Source organism: Poecilia formosa, unplaced genomic scaffold, assembly GCF_000485575.1.
Source record: "Poecilia formosa unplaced genomic scaffold, Poecilia_formosa-5.1.2 Scaffold94, whole genome shotgun sequence".
Classification (NCBI taxonomy): domain Eukaryota; kingdom Metazoa; phylum Chordata; class Actinopteri; order Cyprinodontiformes; family Poeciliidae; genus Poecilia; species Poecilia formosa.
Genome location: NW_006800033.1, coordinates 758,942 through 779,624, shown reverse-complemented (window position 1 = coordinate 779,624; position 20,683 = coordinate 758,942). Strand labels below are relative to the sequence as shown.

At 39.9% G+C, this 20,683-nt stretch overlaps 1 protein-coding gene across 2 annotated transcripts in view; it reads right to left on the bottom strand.

Annotated features, from left to right (window-relative positions):
* Positions 1–20,683, bottom strand: part of LOC103142176 (SH3 and cysteine-rich domain-containing protein 2) — a 30,116-nt gene extending 9,433 nt beyond the window's left edge. The window contains exons 1-5 of one of the 2 annotated variants that reach the window (XM_007558082.2): positions 19,984–20,683; positions 9,823–10,171; positions 6,789–6,883; positions 4,878–4,962; positions 1,482–1,597 (exon numbers count right to left, since the gene is read on the bottom strand). In XM_007558082.2, coding sequence (XP_007558144.1) covers positions 1,482–1,597; positions 4,878–4,962; positions 6,789–6,883; positions 9,823–10,171; positions 19,984–20,070 — 732 coding nt within the window. In that variant the 5' untranslated portion in view covers positions 20,071–20,683. The remainder of the gene's footprint in view (positions 1–1,481; positions 1,598–4,877; positions 4,963–6,788; positions 6,884–9,822; positions 10,172–19,983) is intronic. The other variant, XM_007558083.2, reaches the window with a different exon arrangement.

Sequence of the window (20,683 nt, the reverse complement as noted above, 5' to 3'; positions counted from 1 at the left end):
TCATGTTCATGACAGGTGTTTATGAGAGTGTCATGTCAGTCTTATTCAACCCCCTTCAAATAAAGTGTTACCAAAATATGTCTTATTGTAAGTGCTTAATGGCAGTCTTCACCGTCAATCTGAAACAAGCAGTTGTTAGGTTTAGTGGGCAATTACTATTTCACTTCGTGGTGGGTTGATTTGGATAGATTTGCTCCCTTATTAAATGAAATCATTAGTAAAAACTTCTTTTTGTGTTTTTTTTCCCATGTTACAAACTAAAACTTGTTTGATGGAACATTTAAGTGAAGTGTGGACTGTAATGGGTGATGGTACAAAAAGACGCAACAATGAAGGAGAGCAAAAGGAATAGTGCAGACATCTAGTGCACATGGCACAAATTAGAACAAAAATAAAACATTAAAATGTGTAAACTTCTTAATGGTGGAATGCAATCAGTGTGAAAAAAAGAGAAAAAATTGAGTGAATCAAATAACTATAAACATGAAAAGCAACATTAACATAAAAAGGAATAAGGGATAGATATTCAACAAATCAAAACATAAAAGAATACACTGTAAAACAGATGAATTGCATTTACTTGTGTATATCTTCTACTCTCTAACTCAAATAAATGTAGCAAGTTTTAGATTTTTTACCTAAATGTGTGAGTTTCTGAAAGATAAACATACAGTAGTAAGTTGTGTTAGCTTTTTATTAATTTTGTCAAAGCTCCAAGGGTTGAATAAACTAGAGATTCTGGGTTAGCCAGTTAATAAAATTGAAAGAAGAAAAAGCCAGGAGTGGGAACTATTTCCCAGCATGCTTAGCGGCTTGTTTTTGTATCCTGAGATGGAAGTCTGTTATGTTGATCTGACTCTTGCGTTTTATTAAGGTAAATGTTTATTTTAATACAACTGACAGTTTGCAAAGCTACGGGATAATGTCATGTTCACACTAAATGTTTCTGAGCAGAATAAGTAGTTATTTTAACTTGACACTGTGAGTAAAAATGATAGAAAAATGTATACTCTTTAACTAGGTGAGAAAAACAATGTTAGACAACTTGTCTCTTGTTGTTAAATCAACTTAATGAACTTCAATTTCTGAGTTAAAACCAATGCAATTTTTTTGTTTACTTAAGTTGCATTTTCAAGGCAGCAGGTGGACTTTCACTTTCAAACGTTTTACAGTGCAGTAGTGACCAGTTTCCCTCCTTATATGTCCATTTTCTACAGGGTCCTAAACCTCTTTATTTGACATTTTGAATTGTTTTGGCTGAATATTACATCATGCTTCACATTTACACCTTTAAAAAAAAGCATAAAATGATTGTGTAGAAATTTACAACCTAGTAAATGTTCTGTACTATGAATTTGTATGTATGACCTCAACACCTGGTCAGTGATTCAATGGGACCGGAGCCATCAAACCCAGTTTTATGGCTAAGACACACATTCAACTGTCCTCTACCCTCACTGACAGGGGAGTTGATGCCGTACCAAGCTGCGTGTTGGCGATTCTGATAAACTGCCAAAACTGGAACGGCTCATCTGTGCCAAGGACGTCCCGTAGCGTAAGGCGGCATACACAGGGTCTACACGCATCCGCGCAGCCTCTGAAACCACACACACCACACAAACACACATTTACGCCTGAGTAAAAATCACACCCATAAATTATTAATTAACTCCAAGCTTCTGCTGCAGACACGCCACAATTAGGATGACACGCTGAGATAATGCTGTACATCACAGATATTGTGCCTGTGAGAATCTGGAGGAAGCGGGCTAAATATAACAGCAGTAATGCATTCAGTCCTGGGCCAAAGTGACCCACTTAACATCTGAAAGTGTGCAGCAGCCAAAAGTTAAGAAGACATCAAAACAGTCTAATAACTCTACTGAGTCTTAGTTTAAGGGCTGTGATATATCTGGAGCTGTAGCGAGTACAAAGAGAATAAGATAAGATATTTAAAATATGGAAATCCCCTCAAAGTCTTCATCTCTGCGTTTCATGTAGACTGCAATGCTCAGTGCTACCGCAGCATATTCTAGGTTAGGAATGAGATTTTCTGCTCCTATTTCCATCCACCTCGACGTAAGTGGAATGGAAGGCAGAGGGATTTTTTTTTTTTTTGCTATAGTTGCACATGTTTGTGTGCAAGTGTGTACGTCTTGCAGGATGAAGCAGCAACAATTTGCAATTTCATACCGAATGAAATATCACTGTGCTGTCGTCAGAAAAATTCACTGGGAATCCGAAAAATTGAAATTCTGACACAAGACTGAAATCAGACGAGTATTTAGGGGTGAACTTCCCTGGAGGAAGTGAAGTAATCACAGAGAACTAAATGAACCTCACTCACAGACTTTCAGCTTCAGACAAATCCCTCTCTTATAGCAGGGAGAAGACCTTGTTTTTGTTTTTTTTGTTTTTTTGTTTTGTTTTTTATCTTTCTGAACAAGTATCTGGCTGTCTTTTCTTTCTGTATGTAGCATCTAAACATAAAAGTTGATTCTTGTTTTAGCATGTCTCTCATTGTACTGTCAAAACAAGACTGCGACCTAAAGCGCCAACTGTCCTTCACCATACTGTTCTCCACTTGTCAAAGTAAATCTGCTGGGTTTCTCCTTGGCGCTCAGACAAAAATTATAATTGGTACACTGCCAGACGGGACACGAAAAAAAAGTAATGTTCTTAATAAAGCTAAGAAAAGGTTTCACAAATTACAAACTGTGTTTCAGAGTGCTAATTAGTGTAGTATACATCAGCCCATGTCTGACAAGTCGACGTTACATCATATTTTAATGCCAAAACGTATTTGTTTTCAAATATACAATATAAATTTTAGGAAATATTAAAATGAAATCGCTCTTTAACACTGATGAAAACTGTGAATTAGACTAGTTGTGATATTCTCGTAGTGTTTACAGGCCATTTGTACTTTATCTCTCACTCTGTCACATAAAAAGATTAAAAAGAAATGGAGGCTAAATTGTTTTATGACTTACAGTTATTAGCTTGCATGACAAGAAGACTATGAGCACTGCAGAGAAACTCAAGCACTGCTTCCTCTCCTACCACCTGAGCCATCAATGAGAACGGAGTGGAGTAGATAGTAGTCCACAGAAAACTTTTATCATCCAACCAAATCATACGCTAAGAGCAGCTGGATAGCTGTTTGTGGGACGGACTTTGTTTTCAAGAGAACCATTTTGACATTTTAATACCATAGGATGTTGTTACAGTCTTAACAATATCATAGTAATCAAGAGTAACATTGCTCCTGTATTTTCGTAAGCAGCAGGACATTGTGAGTTTGACAGATTGCAGACTCAGCAGGCCCTGGCAGAGACCCATTCTTTGAGGTGATGGAGCTGCCGGTCGATCGTATCCTGATGCATGAGTCGTACAAAAAGTCCCAGCAGCATGAGATGCTGCGACTTAGTCAGCACTGTGTACTTCACACGAGGTGAGGCGCTACAGTACCTGCCAGGGGTGTAACAACATACACTGATATGAAAACTTGTGATATTAAAACGCCACAAAACGTCGTCTCAGACTGAAGTGTCTCGCGAAGCCCCTGGCCAATTGCTGTCAGTGTGCGACTTTGGTGAAAAGCCAGGGAACTGACAGGAGACATTGGACTCACATAAGTACCTTGGTGTTTACCTAAGCAATAAACTTGATTGGAGCCACAACCATGATGGACTATCTTCTGAGAACAATGAGGTTTCATGAAACCAAATCATCAAGTGCTGAGACAAAGCAGTTAAATGAGCTCATTAGGAAAGCCAGCTAAAGGTGTGAAAATAAAGGTAAAGTGTTGTATAATATTTCATTTTTAGGACTGAAGTGAACACCTGAAATCTAAAGTTCAATTATTTGAGTCTTTCCACAATGGCCAAAAAAACTACTGGCTGAATTTTCAGCAGACTTTATCTTAAATGTAAGTCTTGCTGTTGTCAGTTCAGCAGTTTAGGATGTGAAAGAAGTTTATCTTCAGTGCGGACAGAGTGTCTGCATCGTGTAGCATAAGGATAAATAACATTAACTTCATGCAACAACTAAAGTTCAGCGCATATGGCGTTGAAATGCAAGGCAGATCTGCTGAAGTGTAACAGGAGCATTAGTTGTTTTTTTTAGTTGTAGTTTATTAGTGAAATTTTATCTTTAATCATTTTTGTAAACTCGGTATTGTATCACTTCATGAGCTGGATATATCGTTACACCCTTCCTCGCTACCTCTCTTTTCTTCTCCAAGGAAAACAGCAGCTCATCAAAAGATAAAGAAAAAAAGGAATATTTTGGAGTCCTGTTAGGCAATGGTGTAAAAGCAGAGCTTTGGAAATTCAACGTGTGTTCAAAACCTAATTTATGAGGTGCAACCACATCTCAGGAGAGAGTTGGAAAGAGCTCATGCTGATCATAAATTAGGAAGCATTTCAATGTTTATGGAGATTTCAAACATGCAAACTGCAGTGCCTGTCTTTAAGCTTCAACAGTCCGGGACTATACGACGCAAATCATAAACAGATTAAAAAAACATAAACATCACAGCTTGTAAATATTTATTCACATACTTTCGGAGTGCAGAGCATCCACCAGCCTCCCAGAAAGGCTGAAGTTGTTCTTCTCCTTTATCTTTTTCCCACTTCATGTTTCCGTGGTTGTAAGGTGAGAGGGAGGTGGCTCTGGGTTTGTTACGGTACAAATGGAAGCGCACAAAAAAATCTAAAAATACCCCAAATCACTAGACAGAGCAAAGTCACAAACAAAAGCACAGAGACGCAAACAAACCTGTGCACCCACTGTCACAAACACACACACACACATACAAACACACACACACATACACACACACACGTGCACGCAAGCACTCTCCGAATGCTCACCCTGGCTTGGCTGAACTTCCTTGACGACAGCCAATTGTTCATTGACGAGCATCGGCGAGCTGAAGTTTCGCTTGAACGCTCCGGACTAATGGAGGGGAGAAGAAAGCAGAATGACTTTTTCAGCTTCCATTACTTCCTGTGTACGGATCTGGACCATGGGAAAATGGACTAGACTGCGAAGCGATTTTAGGACCCCAATAAAGTCATATGAAAATAGCTGGATCAAAAACACAAAAAGGCAAACTGATGAGCATGAGAGCGCTGCCAGAGCCGAGGACCTTCTGCTGGAAGAAGAAATTATTTCTGTGCTTATCTGCTGCCTTCAATGGTGAACAATAAATTCACTCGACGACTTTTGTATACGCATTGCTTAGATACAAGCATGGACAAGGAAGCCTGTGTTTGTGAGTCCCTGTGATTGCAATTTCACACTGAATTAAGCACAGTAAGTGTCTCAGCTGAGACCAGTTTGTCTCTGTCTTTACTTGCAAATCTAGACGCGCTGAGTCTCTTTGCCACGTTGAGAAAGAAAACAAAATGTTTCTCCTTATTATAGGATGTATTTTACCTCTCCGTGCCCTTTTCACTACCCTGCATCTCCTCCTGCTTGTAGAAAGCTGTCAAACTGCAGTGAGCCGTCTTGAACAAAGTGCTCTTTAAAATGTTCACAGTTGCTCTCAGAAGGTCTCGTCTCCTGCTGCATGCTAATGTTTTCACCTATCCACAAGAAAAGTTTCTAGATATCAAACTTTGAAATTACTGGAGAGAAAATTTGTAATTCCCTTGCATAGTAAGTTTTTTTTTTTTTTTTGGGGGGGGGTTTTTTGACAACCAAATCTATTTATCATTGCAATTGATAATGGTTTGGTCTAAAATAATTTGAAACGTCAATGTTTTTGACAAAAGTCAACCAATATAAGTCACGGCTTGTGACATCTGAATAAATATTATATGAATATGTCAGCAGTTAGATTAAATGTGGTTAAAAAAAGTGAAAAACCTGCTTGATAGTAGTACCCAGATCTGATGACTAAACTGATTATGACTCCGGACTGGAGTGATGCATTTATTTTTAACAATTGCAAGAAAAATAAAATCACAAAAACCCTGCGGTAAAGTAGTACAGACCTCCATCACAGGAAAAATAAATGATTCAGGTCGATAATGTGACACGAGGCAGCGAAATTCGACAGGACATGGTGAGGTTTGAAAGGGAGCAGCAAGGGAATTTTGCAGATATCCTACAGAGATTGTGAAGCACTTTCATCCAGACTTGGGCTTTTTCCCTGACAGACACTTCAGATGAAGATCAGACAGAGGGAGAGCGGAAGGTGCAAAGGTCTCAACCTTACTTGTTTGAGTTAGAGTTTTACTCAGGCTCTCCACAAACCCACAACAGCCTTTCTGGGTTTTAACTAGACCTTCCATATTTTCATTTACTGCTGCAAAACCCAGATGGCTCTGGTTCTGTTCAAATAGCTTTTTCTCAAGATAATTCACTCGTTACGATGAGCATAAGAAGCGTTTGGATGTATTAATAGAAAACGTAGTTGTGTTGCTTTTTCACATTGCTTCACATTTCTTCTTCGGGGTTTTGTTCATCAATTGGTAATTATTCTAAATAACCTGAGGGTTTAAAGTCTAATTTGTATTTTTGCGTTGGTTTTGCAATGCAAGGCCAAATGTATGTTCTCAAGGTAGATTGAGTAGTTAACACCTCGACTCATGTTTCATTTTTAATGTTTTTCAGGCTTTTTAATGTGGAGCTTTTTGTTTTTATATATATATATATATATATATATATATATATATATATATATATATATATATATATATATATATATATATATATATATATATATATATATATATATATACATAAATAATAATGCAGCATAAAATTGCATATACCTTCCCATGGCATTGCTGCTGCGAGAGTTCTGATGTGCACCACAGGTGAGCAGCCATCTTGCATGTTTTACACCGCAGAGCTTGTTTGGAGTTTCCTACAGAGAGGGTTAGACAACGAATTAAAGACACGGAAGAAAGACATTGATGTTGCCACAATGAAAGAGAAACTAAAAACAAAAGAAAAAAGAAAAACGCTGAAGCAGCAGGGTGCATAAAAAGTGTGAAAAGAACAAAGTGGCCTACAGATCACAGCAGCAGATCTGTGTCTTCTCAGGTTATCAAGCTCTGTTCTGTTGCATCTGCAAATACTAATTATAATTATATCTATATATATGTCTATATATCTATTTTTATATATATATAATTATAATTATAATAATAATAATCAACAGCTCTTAAAATATGGCGAGATTGAAAAGCAGCTGGAGATATTTCAGACATAATCGATTTAGGAATGATTCATCAAGTGTTTTCATTTTCACTTAAAGTGTTGGAATGATTAAAACAGTCTCCAGATGTTTTCTTCCTAATTTGTTTTCTGATGAGATAATCACTATTTATAATGTTTATACGCATAAAGAGGCCAAAACCTTTTTTTTTATTTTAAAACCAAAGAAGAGTGATTTCTGAATTTGCTGCAGATGAGGACAACATCACCAAGCTACTTAAGAAAGAAGGGGGAAAAAAATAGAGGGCTTTAAGAAAGCACAGTTTTTACTTTAAAGAGGAAAATTGATTCTACTTAATGAGCTTAACAAGGAGAAAGGAGGCTAGACTTTATTTGAGGACTGCTGATGAGTGCAGCCAGGGCGAAGTGATGCATTACATAAATAAACCCCACAATGCATGCAAAACAACAGCCTGGACGCAAACACAGGGGAGCAGGTAGGAGGCTGTAATCAGTCATACTGACAGGAAACGCATTTAGGAGAAATACTAGTAGCTGTTAGCTCATAGGAGCAGCAAGGCAGAGATAAAAGAAAACTGCACTCAAGCTGCACTGAAGAAAATGAGTCAGTTTTAATTAAATGTCCACTAACTGGAGCCAAAACAAATCTGGTTGTTTGAAAATTTGTCAGCTTGTAAGAAAACAGTTTGATGTGTTGCATGCATTCTTTGACCTTCTGTTTAAGGTTATCTCTGTGCAACTTACCCGAGGTTTTAAAACTACAAGCTAGACTTTTTGTAAGACAAGTCAAACTGACTTTCGACATCTAGAACAGCATGTTATGATCCACTTTATGTTTTCTTGCTATTTAGTTGTAAAACATTAGAGTCTACCACCCCAAAAGTAACCGTCTGAGTCTCTGATGACATTGCATGAGGTATAATGCAATCAAAACAGGTTCTTTAATCATTTTTTCTTTAGTTCCCCGTTTTGAAATCGAGGTTGTCCTTCACCAGTGTTTCCTAATATTCTGTGGAGCAATATATAAAAAAATCCCTTCTCACCCTCCGCGGGTGGTCTCTTTCATCCTCTGAGCTCGGGTCCTCTACCAGAGGCCTGGGAGCTTGAGGGTTCTGCACAGTATCTTGGCTGTGCCTAGAACTGCACATTTCTGGACTGAGATGTCTGATGTTGTTCCTGGGATCTGTTTGAGCCACTGCTCCAGTTTGGGGGTGACTGCCCCGAGGGCCCCGATGACCACAGGCTGTGGTCTTCACCTTCCAGGCCTTTTCCAGTTCCTCTCTGAGGTCCTGGTATTTCTCCAGTTTCTCGTGCTCCTTTTTCCTGATGTTGTGGTCACATATATATATATATATATATATATATATGTGCTCAGCGAATGTCTCAGGCAATGGGGAACAGAGGACGAGGTGCTGGAGGAACCATCATGGGAAGACAAGCCCCTACATGGGATGTACCACCGACAAATAACTGAAGTGGCTGATATCAGGAAATCCTACCAATGGCTGGAGAAAGCTGGACTCAAGGACAGCACAGAGGCCCTCATCCTGGCCGCCCAGGAACAGGCCCTAAACACCAGAGCAATAGAAGCTCAGATCTACCACACCAGACAAGACCCAAGGTGTAGGTTGTGCAAGGAGGCCTCTGAGACAGTCCAGCACATAACAGCAGGGTGCAAGATGCTGGCAGGGAAAGCGTACATGGAACGACATAACCAAGTGGCGGGCATAGTGTACAGGAACATCTGTGCAGAATATGGACTGGAAGCCCCGAGGTCAAAATGGGGGACACCCCCAAAGGTGGTGGAGAATGACCGAGCTAAGATCCTGTGGGACTTCCAGATCCAGACAGACAAGATGGTAATGGCGAACCAACCGGACATTGTGGTGGTGGATAAAGAACAGAGGAAAGCCGTTGTGGTGGATATAGCAATACCAAGTGACCACAACATCAGGAAAAAGGAGCATGAGAAACTGGAGAAATACCAGGGCCTCAGAGAGGAACTGGAGAAGGCCTGGAAGGTGAAGACCACAGTGGTGCCTGTGGTCATCGGGGCCCTCGGGGCAGTCACCCCCAAACTGGAGCAGTGGCTCAAACAGATCCCAGGAACAACATCAGACATCTCAGTCCAGAAATGTGCAGTTCTAGGCACAGCCAAGATACTGCGCAGAACCCTCAAGCTCCCAGGCCTCTGGTAGAGGACCCGAGCTCAGAAGATGAAAGAGACCACCCACGGAGGGTGAGAGGGGAATTTTTTTTATATATATATATATATATATATATGTGTGTGTAAAATTTGGCAACAATAGAACTCATGGATGAGGTTTGCGAAAGAGGTTCAGGTCAAACTGGAATGTAACTCAAAAGCTGCACAAAACATATGAATTTTTTTTCAAAATTGTTTGCTAATGCCTGCTGATCAACTTCCCTTTTACCTCTTGTGATGCCACTGACCTGAATACACAAAGCAGAAAGACCAGTTTCGTTTCTCAATGTTCATTTTAACCTCAAAGTGAACTGTTGAACATACATTCCTACACCCCCTGCCCCAAATGATCATCAGTCTGTGCCAAATATAGCGACATGGAATCGTGTAATCTTGTGGGAACAGCTTTTGCACCTTACCCACTATCATGTGCTTGCAGTGCTGGCAGTTGGTGGGCTTCCGAAAGATGTGGTCCTGAAAACAGTGGTTAATCTGAGCTCGGGGAGGCTTTGCAGGCAGTGATGGAGAAAGGCTGAGAGACGGTGAGTGGGAACAGATGGAGGGGTTGGGGCTAAGAGACGGTGAAATGGAGGGTGAGCGTTCGCCAACGAGAGGGGAGCCGGGTGGCAGTGGGGGAGAAGGCGGTGGTGGGTCAGTGATAAAGTCGGCGGGCAGGCGAGCGTCGCTGTAGGACCTCTGAAAGAAGTTCTCCACACTCTTGCTGCGCATCATGGTCTTGAAGGACAGCGAGCGTTTCAATCTCTGGAGCTGCACACATTGACGAAGACAGGAAGGAAAACAGAGGGTAAAACACGAGCTGAGCAGGAGGCAATAACACATGCTGAATGCACCCTCAGGACAGCACAAGCAATATCCCAGCATCGATAAACAAAACGCCGCGCTTGCACCAGTTCTCATTGGGGAAATGGGGTGACTCATAGCGCGCAATATTACCTCATGTGAATAAAATATTAATAGCGAAGTTTCAAAGTTCTCCTAAGTGAGACAAAGTGTTCCTCATACGATTGGTTCATGGTTAAACAAGATAAGCCAATTCTCTTTATGACCACCTGCTGTTATATATTGAACTCTGCTGCGTGTAAATGGTTTTTCTTCAGTAGTGGTCAAAGGGAGGCGCCGTCATTAAACGAAATGGGTTTACGCAGTGTTATCATGTGTTAACAGCATGTCCAAGTGATGCCGCTGGTACAACTGATGACATAAAAGGTTTGCACTGAGGCTAAATCAAAACATTACCGTAAAACTGTGTTGTGTAAAAGTCTTTCCTAAACCCTCACTTAGCAAAATATTCCTAAAAAGTTTTGAATTGGTGCCAAATGGGTTGTGTTTTTTTAGGACTTTCACCGCTTCCTTCACTTGTTTTAAGAAAAAAAATTAAAAAGAACCAGTTTTAAGTCACATCTTTTGGCACTTTGTTACAACCAGCTTGTCATAAATACATTCTGATTACATTATTTTTTTTCTTTTACATCTTTTACTAACATTTACAGTAATTCACTAAAAGTTGAAAAGACCTGCAGCAGTTGATAGATTATTACGTTTTGGTTTTCAGTCTTTTGATTCTGGTTCCTAAACCACATAATTTAAAAACAAATAATCAATCTTCTTTTGTCCTCCACTTTCCTCATTGTTCTAAACAAATATTAAATAAAACATCTATGAAGAACCTCCAAGGAGAAACATTGATTAATACCATTTTACAATAGAACAAACCCTTGCTCCTTTGAAGTAATTTTAAAAGAAATATGCCATATAAAACTTTGCACAAGGTCTAACAGAACAAAAAGACATAACTAGCTGTTGCTGTATTTCAAAAGCCACAGAAACAGAAAAATCCTACATGAGCTGCAGCTGCTTGGCATTGATTGATGGATGGACGTTTCTAGGAATTTGCCCGCAGCTTTGCACGCATATGCTCATGATGCGCACTGACATGCCGCTTCAGTCAGCGAGGAAGCTGTCCTCTTGAAGAGGAAGAGTGGCGTTGCACCCACACACACTCAAACAGACAGACGGACACACAGACAGAGCAGAGCAATCAGAGCAATGCAGACGCTATGTGCGCAGATGCGCCGTCTGTTTGCGCTCGTTCTGCTCGGTGCCAAACTTAATCACTTTACGGGGACATGTTGTTTGCAGCTCGGTGTGTCTGGTAATGAGATATGAAGACAGTTTGTCTATTTAAGAGTATGCATCTGTGTGTGGGACACATGGAGGCAAACGCACAGAGACTAAAGAGTGAGTGCATTTGCTCTCTCCATATGTTTCCTGCATAATTTCATTTGGATAATATAACCTCATTAGATTAAACCGATGAATACTCTGCTTGCCGTGAACCGCTACAGCTCTGTTTGCACTTAGGGGTTTGCTGCTCTTGGCGGCCCTTTGTGGCTCAAACTTTGAAATTTAACCCAGGTATTTTTAATGTGAATTCATAGGAAAATAAGATTTCTCCTCGTTACCATCATGTAACTCAGGTAACATGAATCTTAATTTTATTTTCGCTGTCTTTTAACAAATGTCCAACCAAGGACTGGGTTTGCAAATTAGCCCGTGACTAGAAAACCTACGTACATTACAATGGTTGCTCTGTTTTTATCATGAAACATTGTTTAATGTGCTGTTCTTGACTAAATACATTTGAATTGCATGCGTTTGATGTGTCATATTCATTTGTACATATGTGCCTGCTGCTGGCATGTGCTTGTTCTAAATGAAAATTAGCACTTTCTTCTTTGATTTTCACTTTTAACTTCCAATGATTCACTTCCTGCTAAAGAGCCCCCTGGCGGTTGAAGAGTGATCCATAGAAAAGCCGCACCGGGCCGCATGGTTCAAAGCGTGGGAAAAAAGTAGCGGCTTATAGTCCAAAAAATACGGTACTCATTTATTCATGTCTGTCCATTAATTTGTGTGTGTGTTTCCATCTGCATATTTATCCAAGTCTGTTAAAAAAAAACAACAATCTCTTTCAATCTCAATTTATTTCTTTTCACTTTGTGATTAAAAACTGCAGATTTTTCCCCCTTACAGTGCATTGTTGGTTATAATTTGATTTTCATTTTCATGCAAACAACTGAAAGAAAACAGAAACAAAGTCTGTTCAAAGTGGTTGTTACTGATTGCTCTCGTTGTTGCCCCAGCCTTATTATTGATGCTTAAACAATTAATTCAATTCAGTTGATCTATAAAGGGCTAATTCACAATAAAAGTCGTCTCAAGGCACTTTGTCAGACAAATGGATCTAATTTATATACACAAAAATCCACAGAGAATCTGTGGGTGTAAATAAATCACTCCCTTCCAGCCATCAGTCAATGTTTTTTTTAAGTCTTTAATATTTTTATTTATTGCACTTTTTTTTTCCCTGACTCTGTCTATTTCCAGCTGGAGCCGAGCTCATAATCAGAGCAGTCGAGTGGTAGCATAACAGCTCCGGCTGAAGCACATGTCTCAATTACTGTCAGTGTGCAGCTCTAAAAAGCCTTCCCGTTACCCTTCATTTGAGCATTATGTGAGCGGATCCTACTATGGAGTCCGAGCCAGAGTGACCTCACGCTCCAAAGAGAGGCATCGCTGCACCATCTCGCATGAATCTCTGTGACAGGTGAGAAGCTCACATGGTAAGAAGAGAGATGGGTTCAGAGGAGGCATTTAACACGTGAATAAAGTCGCTGTGGCAAAGCCGTGTAACTCGATTTCATACAAATCAAGTCAGCTTTTTGAATGTAGCCAGTAATAGAAAGGTTTTCAGGCACAGAAACCAGAGAGGGTGATTCTTGCTGATGATACCAGAGGGGGGAAATCATCAAATTTGTCTTATTTTAGAAGAGAAACTGAGGTTTCAAATGCATGCAATTTAGAGCCGGAGCCATTAGGAAGGTGCATGTTTCCCCTTACAGTACTTTTAGACACCGCATCCATCTTTTACACAATCAGTGGCCAAAGTCAAAGAGCCACAAATGACAAAGTAATGTTTCCTGCACTTTTATCTGTAAAGCAACAATTCCTGCATCAACCAGTCTTTTGTTGTACGAAACAAAAGCCCAGATTTACTTGGACTGCTCCGCTTCTGGATTTAGTTCCACTTTTTGCACATCTTTTCCACCTGGTACAATTTTTCATCTGAGGACCACATTTAGTGGTGCAAACGAACTGAACAAGTAGAGATGTTAACTATTTGCAGTATGCGACGTGCCTCACAATGGATCTGGGAGAAATTACATTCAGTAAATTTCCAAATACAAAAAAAAAAATACATATACATGTCTGCTTTGTTTGAGAATCCTGCCCTTGGCAATCAGTGTAATTTACATAAATATGAATGAAAGCAGGCAATTTTAACATAAATGAATCTAGAATGTCTCATTCAAAAACAGGAAGTCTGAGTTTGGACAGTGTATAGCTCCCAAAAGAAAGGGGAAAAAACATTAGGGGCAGGTCTTCTTATTAGTAAATCATTAATCAATGCGTTAATAGCCATTTCATCTGGTTTAGGGTCCTACGGTGGTGGAGCCGATCCCAGCAGTAAGATAATTTTGTGGTCCAGTAGTTGCTTCTAAAAGCATAAAAATCACCACAAAAATACCTTTATTTTATTCTTCTGTCACAAAAAGTCTTGATGCTGAAGGGAATCTAAGTTCTCATCTTGCAAGAACTGCATGAGTCCACCACCAATCACATACAGTACTCACATGTTTTCAGTCTAAATGTCAAAAATCAAGGCTCTGCAAGAAGACAGCAGAGTCTGAACATCCATAAATCAATAATAAGACTTTTGCCGAACACAGACATGAGCGTCCGTTAAAATTTAATGAGCTCAGACCGAGATATTTATGGAATGTCTGGATGTGTCTAGAGGTCACAACTGAACAATAAAGTGTTGATTCTATCAGGAAGGTGCCGACGTAAACAGCCTTTCTCCACAACATACTGACGGCTTTCAGAGATCTCTGAACTGCGGCACATTTTATTCATTGAATGTTGAATCGACTAACTCTCACACAGTTTTCATGTGCAACTGCAACATTAAATGCGCACAAACAAATGCTTTCCCTGTTGACGTACCGGTCAATTTTTGTTGCCTGGTTGAACGTCTTTTAGAGAATGTTGAAGCTCTCACCCCCCGGTTTTCAAATTTCTTCATTTCATATTTCGAAATATCAATCTCCACTTATAAAATGTGGAAATATCCCTCTCTGTGCCGTTGGAAGAAAAGTGGTGGTTCAGAATATATTGGGGGGGAAAAGAAGAACCACTGGAGCGGATATACTCCTCCACCTAATCCAATTAGAACAGCATAACGTCCAAAGTGCTTTTTATAAGAAAGTCCTCTTATCAGTGTATACAGGCAGTAAAGTTCCCTTTAACCAGCCACAGTCAAATACGTGATCAACATCACCATGTCCGACCTTGTTCTAAGTGGGGATATTTCAGCCTTAAGAAACCAACTCTGGTGTAAATGTGCTGTGAAAGACAGTCTCCTGGCTCACACCAATTCTAGGTCAGTGGAAGAATATGTAGATTAAAGGGAATTATATCTCTAAAGTAGGACACAAAGAATTTTAACTTCAACCTGTGAACACAAAACCCAAAACATACCAACGTTTCTACAAACGTTCACCTATTATAAAATCAACTTCAAGCCTGTAAAAAAAAAAAAAAAAAAAAGCTTCCTTCAGAAGAAAACAGTGTGTGGACTCATTCCGTGTCCTAAAATTGGTTATTATGCATGACTAGATGGCAGATTCCTGCTATGAATATGAGATAAGCAATGCATAATCACTGGCTGCCTCCAGTGTTCTTCTCCTATCACAAACGCTTGTACACATGCGATCAATCAAGCTCATTCACGCAGAACCACACACACACGCACACACACGCACACACGCACACACACACACACATGCAATCTCTCTCCATCGACGTTTCAAGGAATGTTTAATGGAGGAGAAACTGATAGCGCCAAGTATCTTTTCTGCCCTTCTGACCTAGACTCCAATATTTCAGAGGCTCACACCTTTATTGTAGTGTCAAATCAATAACGACCACAGCAGTGAAGGTGCGATCATTAATTAAGAAAGACCTTGGCCTCCTTCAGCTGCCAAAGAGGATTATGAAAATGTGATCACAGTGCTGTTTTTGAGCTTTCACATCAAGTTGCCTCTGCTGAGTTAACCTTAACCTGCTCAGTCGATGCACTTAGTTTTTTTTTTTCTTTTTATCTAAACATTCCCCAGATTGAATGACGCATGCGGAAAATTGAAAATGTGCCGACGTGACATGTAAAGCACGCTCGAGGTCGGCACATGACACAGCGATATCACGCTGCAGCCCTCCCTGACTCACCACCTGCATCAGTCAAACTCAGTGTCGTAGTCACTTCATCCGGGGAGGAAGTGAAGTGTTCGTTAACGAGATCTGAAGGGAACTTAAAAGAGCGTCCTTTCAAAGAGCCGTTTGATTCGGTGGCAAACTCTGGAGATCAGAAACTGAAGTCATCTGTGTGATGCAGGTAGATCATTAGCAACACCTCAGCTGAATGACTGAATACTGCACTGTTGTAGGGCAAGTTTCCTTCCCCTCTTTTTTTTTTTTTTTTTTTAAAGAATAAAGCTAGACCTTCATGAGGTCTCTGGATTCCCTTGGAGCCAACAGAGTTCTGCAGGCGTTTTTGGTCCCTAGAGCTTCCAGAAAATCCAATTTAATTCCACCGGCAGCACAGAGAAGTTTGTGGTCTTTAGTGTCATGTCTCAGCAGCTACTGGATGGGTTGCTGTGAAATTTGCAACAAACTTTAAGGTAGCCCTCAGGAGGAATGTAAGGGTTAGCGATGCTGCAACAATTTTTCATGCACACACATACACACAGAGATGGAAAGTGTGTGAGATGAAATTGCAGTTTGTGTGTAAAAAGATTGCTAACTTAACTTCAATTAACAATTTGTGCAAATTATACAATTTATTCACAAAATTTAGTTAATGGAAAATGAATTCAAGTGGTTTAAGATGGATTTGGGGTTGTTTAAATATTTTTGGAAGGGGATTTGTCACAGTCAAAGTGCTTTAATTAATATTTCATCTTTCACCATTTCTAGATGCTGTAAAACTTTGTTAGCCTTACGAAAACATACAGTGCCAGCAATGTATTTTCTTATGAGTAAAGTGATCTTCTACAGACTTTGAATGCCACTAGAGAGAAGTCTAATTTTAATGATTGTAATTACAATTTCATGTAATTTAGATTTGGAATTGTAACCAATAGTCACACACATGGTGAATGTCCTCCATATTCTACCACCAAGCCAGCTGTGCTGAAAGGCTGTGCTCAGTGTGAATTTTTTTTAAAAAAAATGAATAAATATTCTAGAGTGCACACTAGATAATTTGTGAAATTATCGTAATTTGGCGAGCAAGCTGAGAATAAAACAATGGGCCAATCAACTGGAGAAATGGGCAAACACATTTGGTATTGTTGTTGACAGTGGTCAAAAACTCCCAGGCGTATTATTTACATGAGGAGAAAAGTGGTTTACCTGTTCTCACACTCCTCTCATGAAACGCTCAAACGGCATCAAGTACCCTGAGAGACCAAACAGCTCTCAACACGGACCAACATCACTGGCTGCTGTGCTCACAATCCTGCCAACGTTGGCAGCACATTGTTGGATGCTGCAGAGAAAGTCCACACTTTCTGACTGTCCTCTGAATCGTTTTGGCAGCATACACAGCTGTCCTTGATTTTTTTTTTTCTTTTTCTTGTCTTTTTTGATATCCATCTATGTTGGAATTTGCTGCTGGTGGATTTCTCAGAGCATCTGCTAGTGGAGCCTCTCTCTGCCAGTCTTTTCCTGTCCAATTAAGACACGGACACATGTCTGAGTCTGATTAGATTACTTCAAAATTACCTCCTGTGGATGAGATTTATATTTCAGAAATGCTCCTGATTAGGTGTTTTAAATAGACATGGGACTGGGACTTTAACAACGCATATTATTTCAACCCTGACAGATAATTTGCAAGTTTTCCACAATAAACTCCATTTTGTAGGTACAGATTTAAACTGAAGTGCCAATCCACTACAAATGAGGTTACAAAAGAATAAATACTGCAATCTAAACTCTGCTAGGTTATTTATTTTTACTCAAGAGTCAATCTCCTGCTTTTGTTTTGGACTTTTTTTGTTAGTTTTTTGTCTTAACTTACTCAGGACTAATATGATGCTCGTAACATTTTAATATTTGGTGTCCATGACTCTGCCCTCAGCCGCTGATGATAGCGGTTCTTCTCTCTGGTCCTACTCAAAGTTGGAGCCAAGATAGCTAGCACCAGGGTTATCAGTTCTCATGCCAGAGTTTTTGGCGGTAGAAACTGAAAAAGCTGGCGTAAAACACGCACTAGCACCACATCAGCACTGGAACTGGTTTGGAAAAACTGGAACTGGCAGGAAAAACTTCAATAATGAGACAGTTTCTGTTGGACATTTTTTCTGTGAAAAGGGAGTTGCCCTCTCCCACTGTCACTTCATATTTCGTCAGGATGAGGGATTGCGGCAGCATGAATGACTCGTCAATCTGTTGGTCTCGTTTAGATAACTTTTTAATAGCTGGCATGAATCTGAATATACTATATTATAATTCAAATTTAATTTGTCTACGTAACTGGATGAAATTGGGATGAAATTATTTTAATAAGTGCCTTGAGATGACATTCGCTATTATAAGCAGAGCTGTAAAAAAAAAAAAAAAAGCATTTGCCTCTGCAAAGATTCCTTCCATTTTTGCTGTTTTTTTGGTTAAATTTGCAGGTTCAGATTATCATGCAAATTTAACAGCAGACAAAGATAATATAGTAAATGCAAAATGCAGTTTTTAAATTATGGCTTTATTTATTATGCAGAAATAAATGAGTAGAAAGAAATATTTTACATCAGTATGAAAGAATTTTGACCCACAATTCTTTGCAGGATTGTTTTAATTCAGCCATATTGGTGGGTTTTTGAGCACCACCTGCCTTCTTAAGATCACGCAACAGTGCCTCCAATGAGTTTAAGTCCAAACTTTAACTAGGCCATTTCAAAACCTGCTGTCAGACAGGCTTAATTCTGTGATTTCCTGGTGCCACAAGGCTGATACTCAGGCCTGGGTGTGGCTGGTTACAGAAATTAAAATAATGTTTTCAACCAGTTATTTCATGGGGTTATTACTTTTTCAATTAGGTCCAAATTAACTTGGATATACGCTTTTTAAAATGCTATTTTATTCATTTAGGTTATCTTTATCTGACACTAAAAATTTGCTAAAGTGTGACAAAATGCAAAACCAGAACAAGTCTGCAGAGGATAAATACTCATCTCCCACTCTACACTGAATTAAAGTGAATTTCAAATAAAGCAGTGGAATTCAGGCAAGGCCTCATTAATCAATGTGAAGAATGGATGCACTTAACAAAATCCACGACTTTGTCATTAAAGATATAACGTAGTTAAGCCAAAGCCGGCATTGAGCTCATCTGAACACCAATCGGTTCTGCCTGGAGTCGAATCACCGATGATTTCCTTTGGTCTCAGCTGGCGAGGAGGTTGGATATAGAGCGGATCGCCCCGGAGTGAGCACAGTTAGCTGGCAGCAATGTCAGCTTCTCACGGAGGACATCAAATATTTAGATGCAGCACAGAGCATCCAGTGGAGTGTCTGACTGCATTGCTTCGGAGTGTCACTTTGCTTCAAAAGTGCAGCCTGCAGTGTTTGTGCGTGGGCATCGGGAAGAGGCATGAGGTGGAGACAAAGACTCCACTCAAGGGAAAGTTGTGTCCATGAAGCAAACTAATGAGCCAGTGTTCTGCCATTAAAAAGCAGGCAAGGGAAAGCTTTCACAGCTCCACGTCTTTGTTTAAACAGTTGAGTCAACAACTCAAATGGCATCACAGGCACTTTATAATGAGTCCAGGCTCCTGACAGGTAGGCCTATGTAGAGGGGAAAAAATGATCTCCAGCTGCATATTCAAGTCAAAATCTGCACTTTTAAAGCTTTCACTTTGTGCATATTCCTGTGTGAGAAGTGAGAGACTGGATAATTATTCAGCAAAAGAAAAAAAAAACGTAGTCATGCACATGTTGAAGCTTTCAAGGTTATCATTTATCTTTAGCTATTTTTACCAAGAATATAAAATTAAAATACCTATAAAAGAATAAATAAATAAATAAAAATTGAACCGCGTGTGTGTTGAAGAAACGTACAAGAGAGAAAGTGACATCAGACGTTACGTGGGAGATTACGCCTAATGACGCAGGCATAAGAATACAACTGCATTTGTGAAATGTTGTCATCCCCATTTCATAATCAATTATAACAGCTCTGAAAAAATAAAATCAAATAAAAGACGCTACAAAAAAAAAGCATGATCAAACAAATGTCACTATTCAGCCAATTCCCATCGGATAATGGAGGGAACAGTTTGCAAAGTTTTGACTGAATTTAAGTGTTTGTCCTTTTTTCCACGTTTCGAGAGGTCACATACATCATCTGAATAGTAAACGAATGAGGAATTTGCGCCACTTGCCTTGGATGTCATCGGCTGGATGGGCATGTTGTTTGGGGAGCGCTGGAGCTGCGAGTCGCTCTCCATCTCACTGTTCTCAGTCATCATTGGTACCGAGCCGGAGGAGGTCGATGCAAGCAAGAATACAAAAAAATAATAATGAAAAAAAACAAACTTTTAGCTCCTCAAACTGGTTTCAGTCGGCGGGGTACTACTGCTTTATGAGAAACACCGGCAGAGAGCAGATCCACGTCAAATGGAGAGTGCGCACTGCTGCTGCTGCTGCTGCTCCTGCGAGGTGACTCTCCACACCAATCACACGCTTATTGGGTAAATTGGAGACTGGTGCAGCTTATACACCAGCTGCTTATGCTTTATTTGTATTCAAGCCATGCGGGGACATGCGTTCAGCAAAAGGCTCTGTCTCCTCTCTGCATTGCCCCGTGGATCGTCCTCCGGCGCGCACCAGAAAGCTCCAGTGTGGCACCAATTCCGTTCTCCAGGTGCCAAAAATCAGCGCAGTCTTGCGGTGTGAATCTCAAATCTCAAAACATTCTTTAAAAAAAAACCCAAAAAAACCCCCAAAAAAACAAACAAAACACACATACAAAAAAAGAAAAGACTCCTCCGAAAGATTTAAGGCGATCAACTGGCTGAAGATTCAAAGCGAACTCTGCAGTTCACACACAGACATAATTTTAAGCGCAATCCGAGACACGCC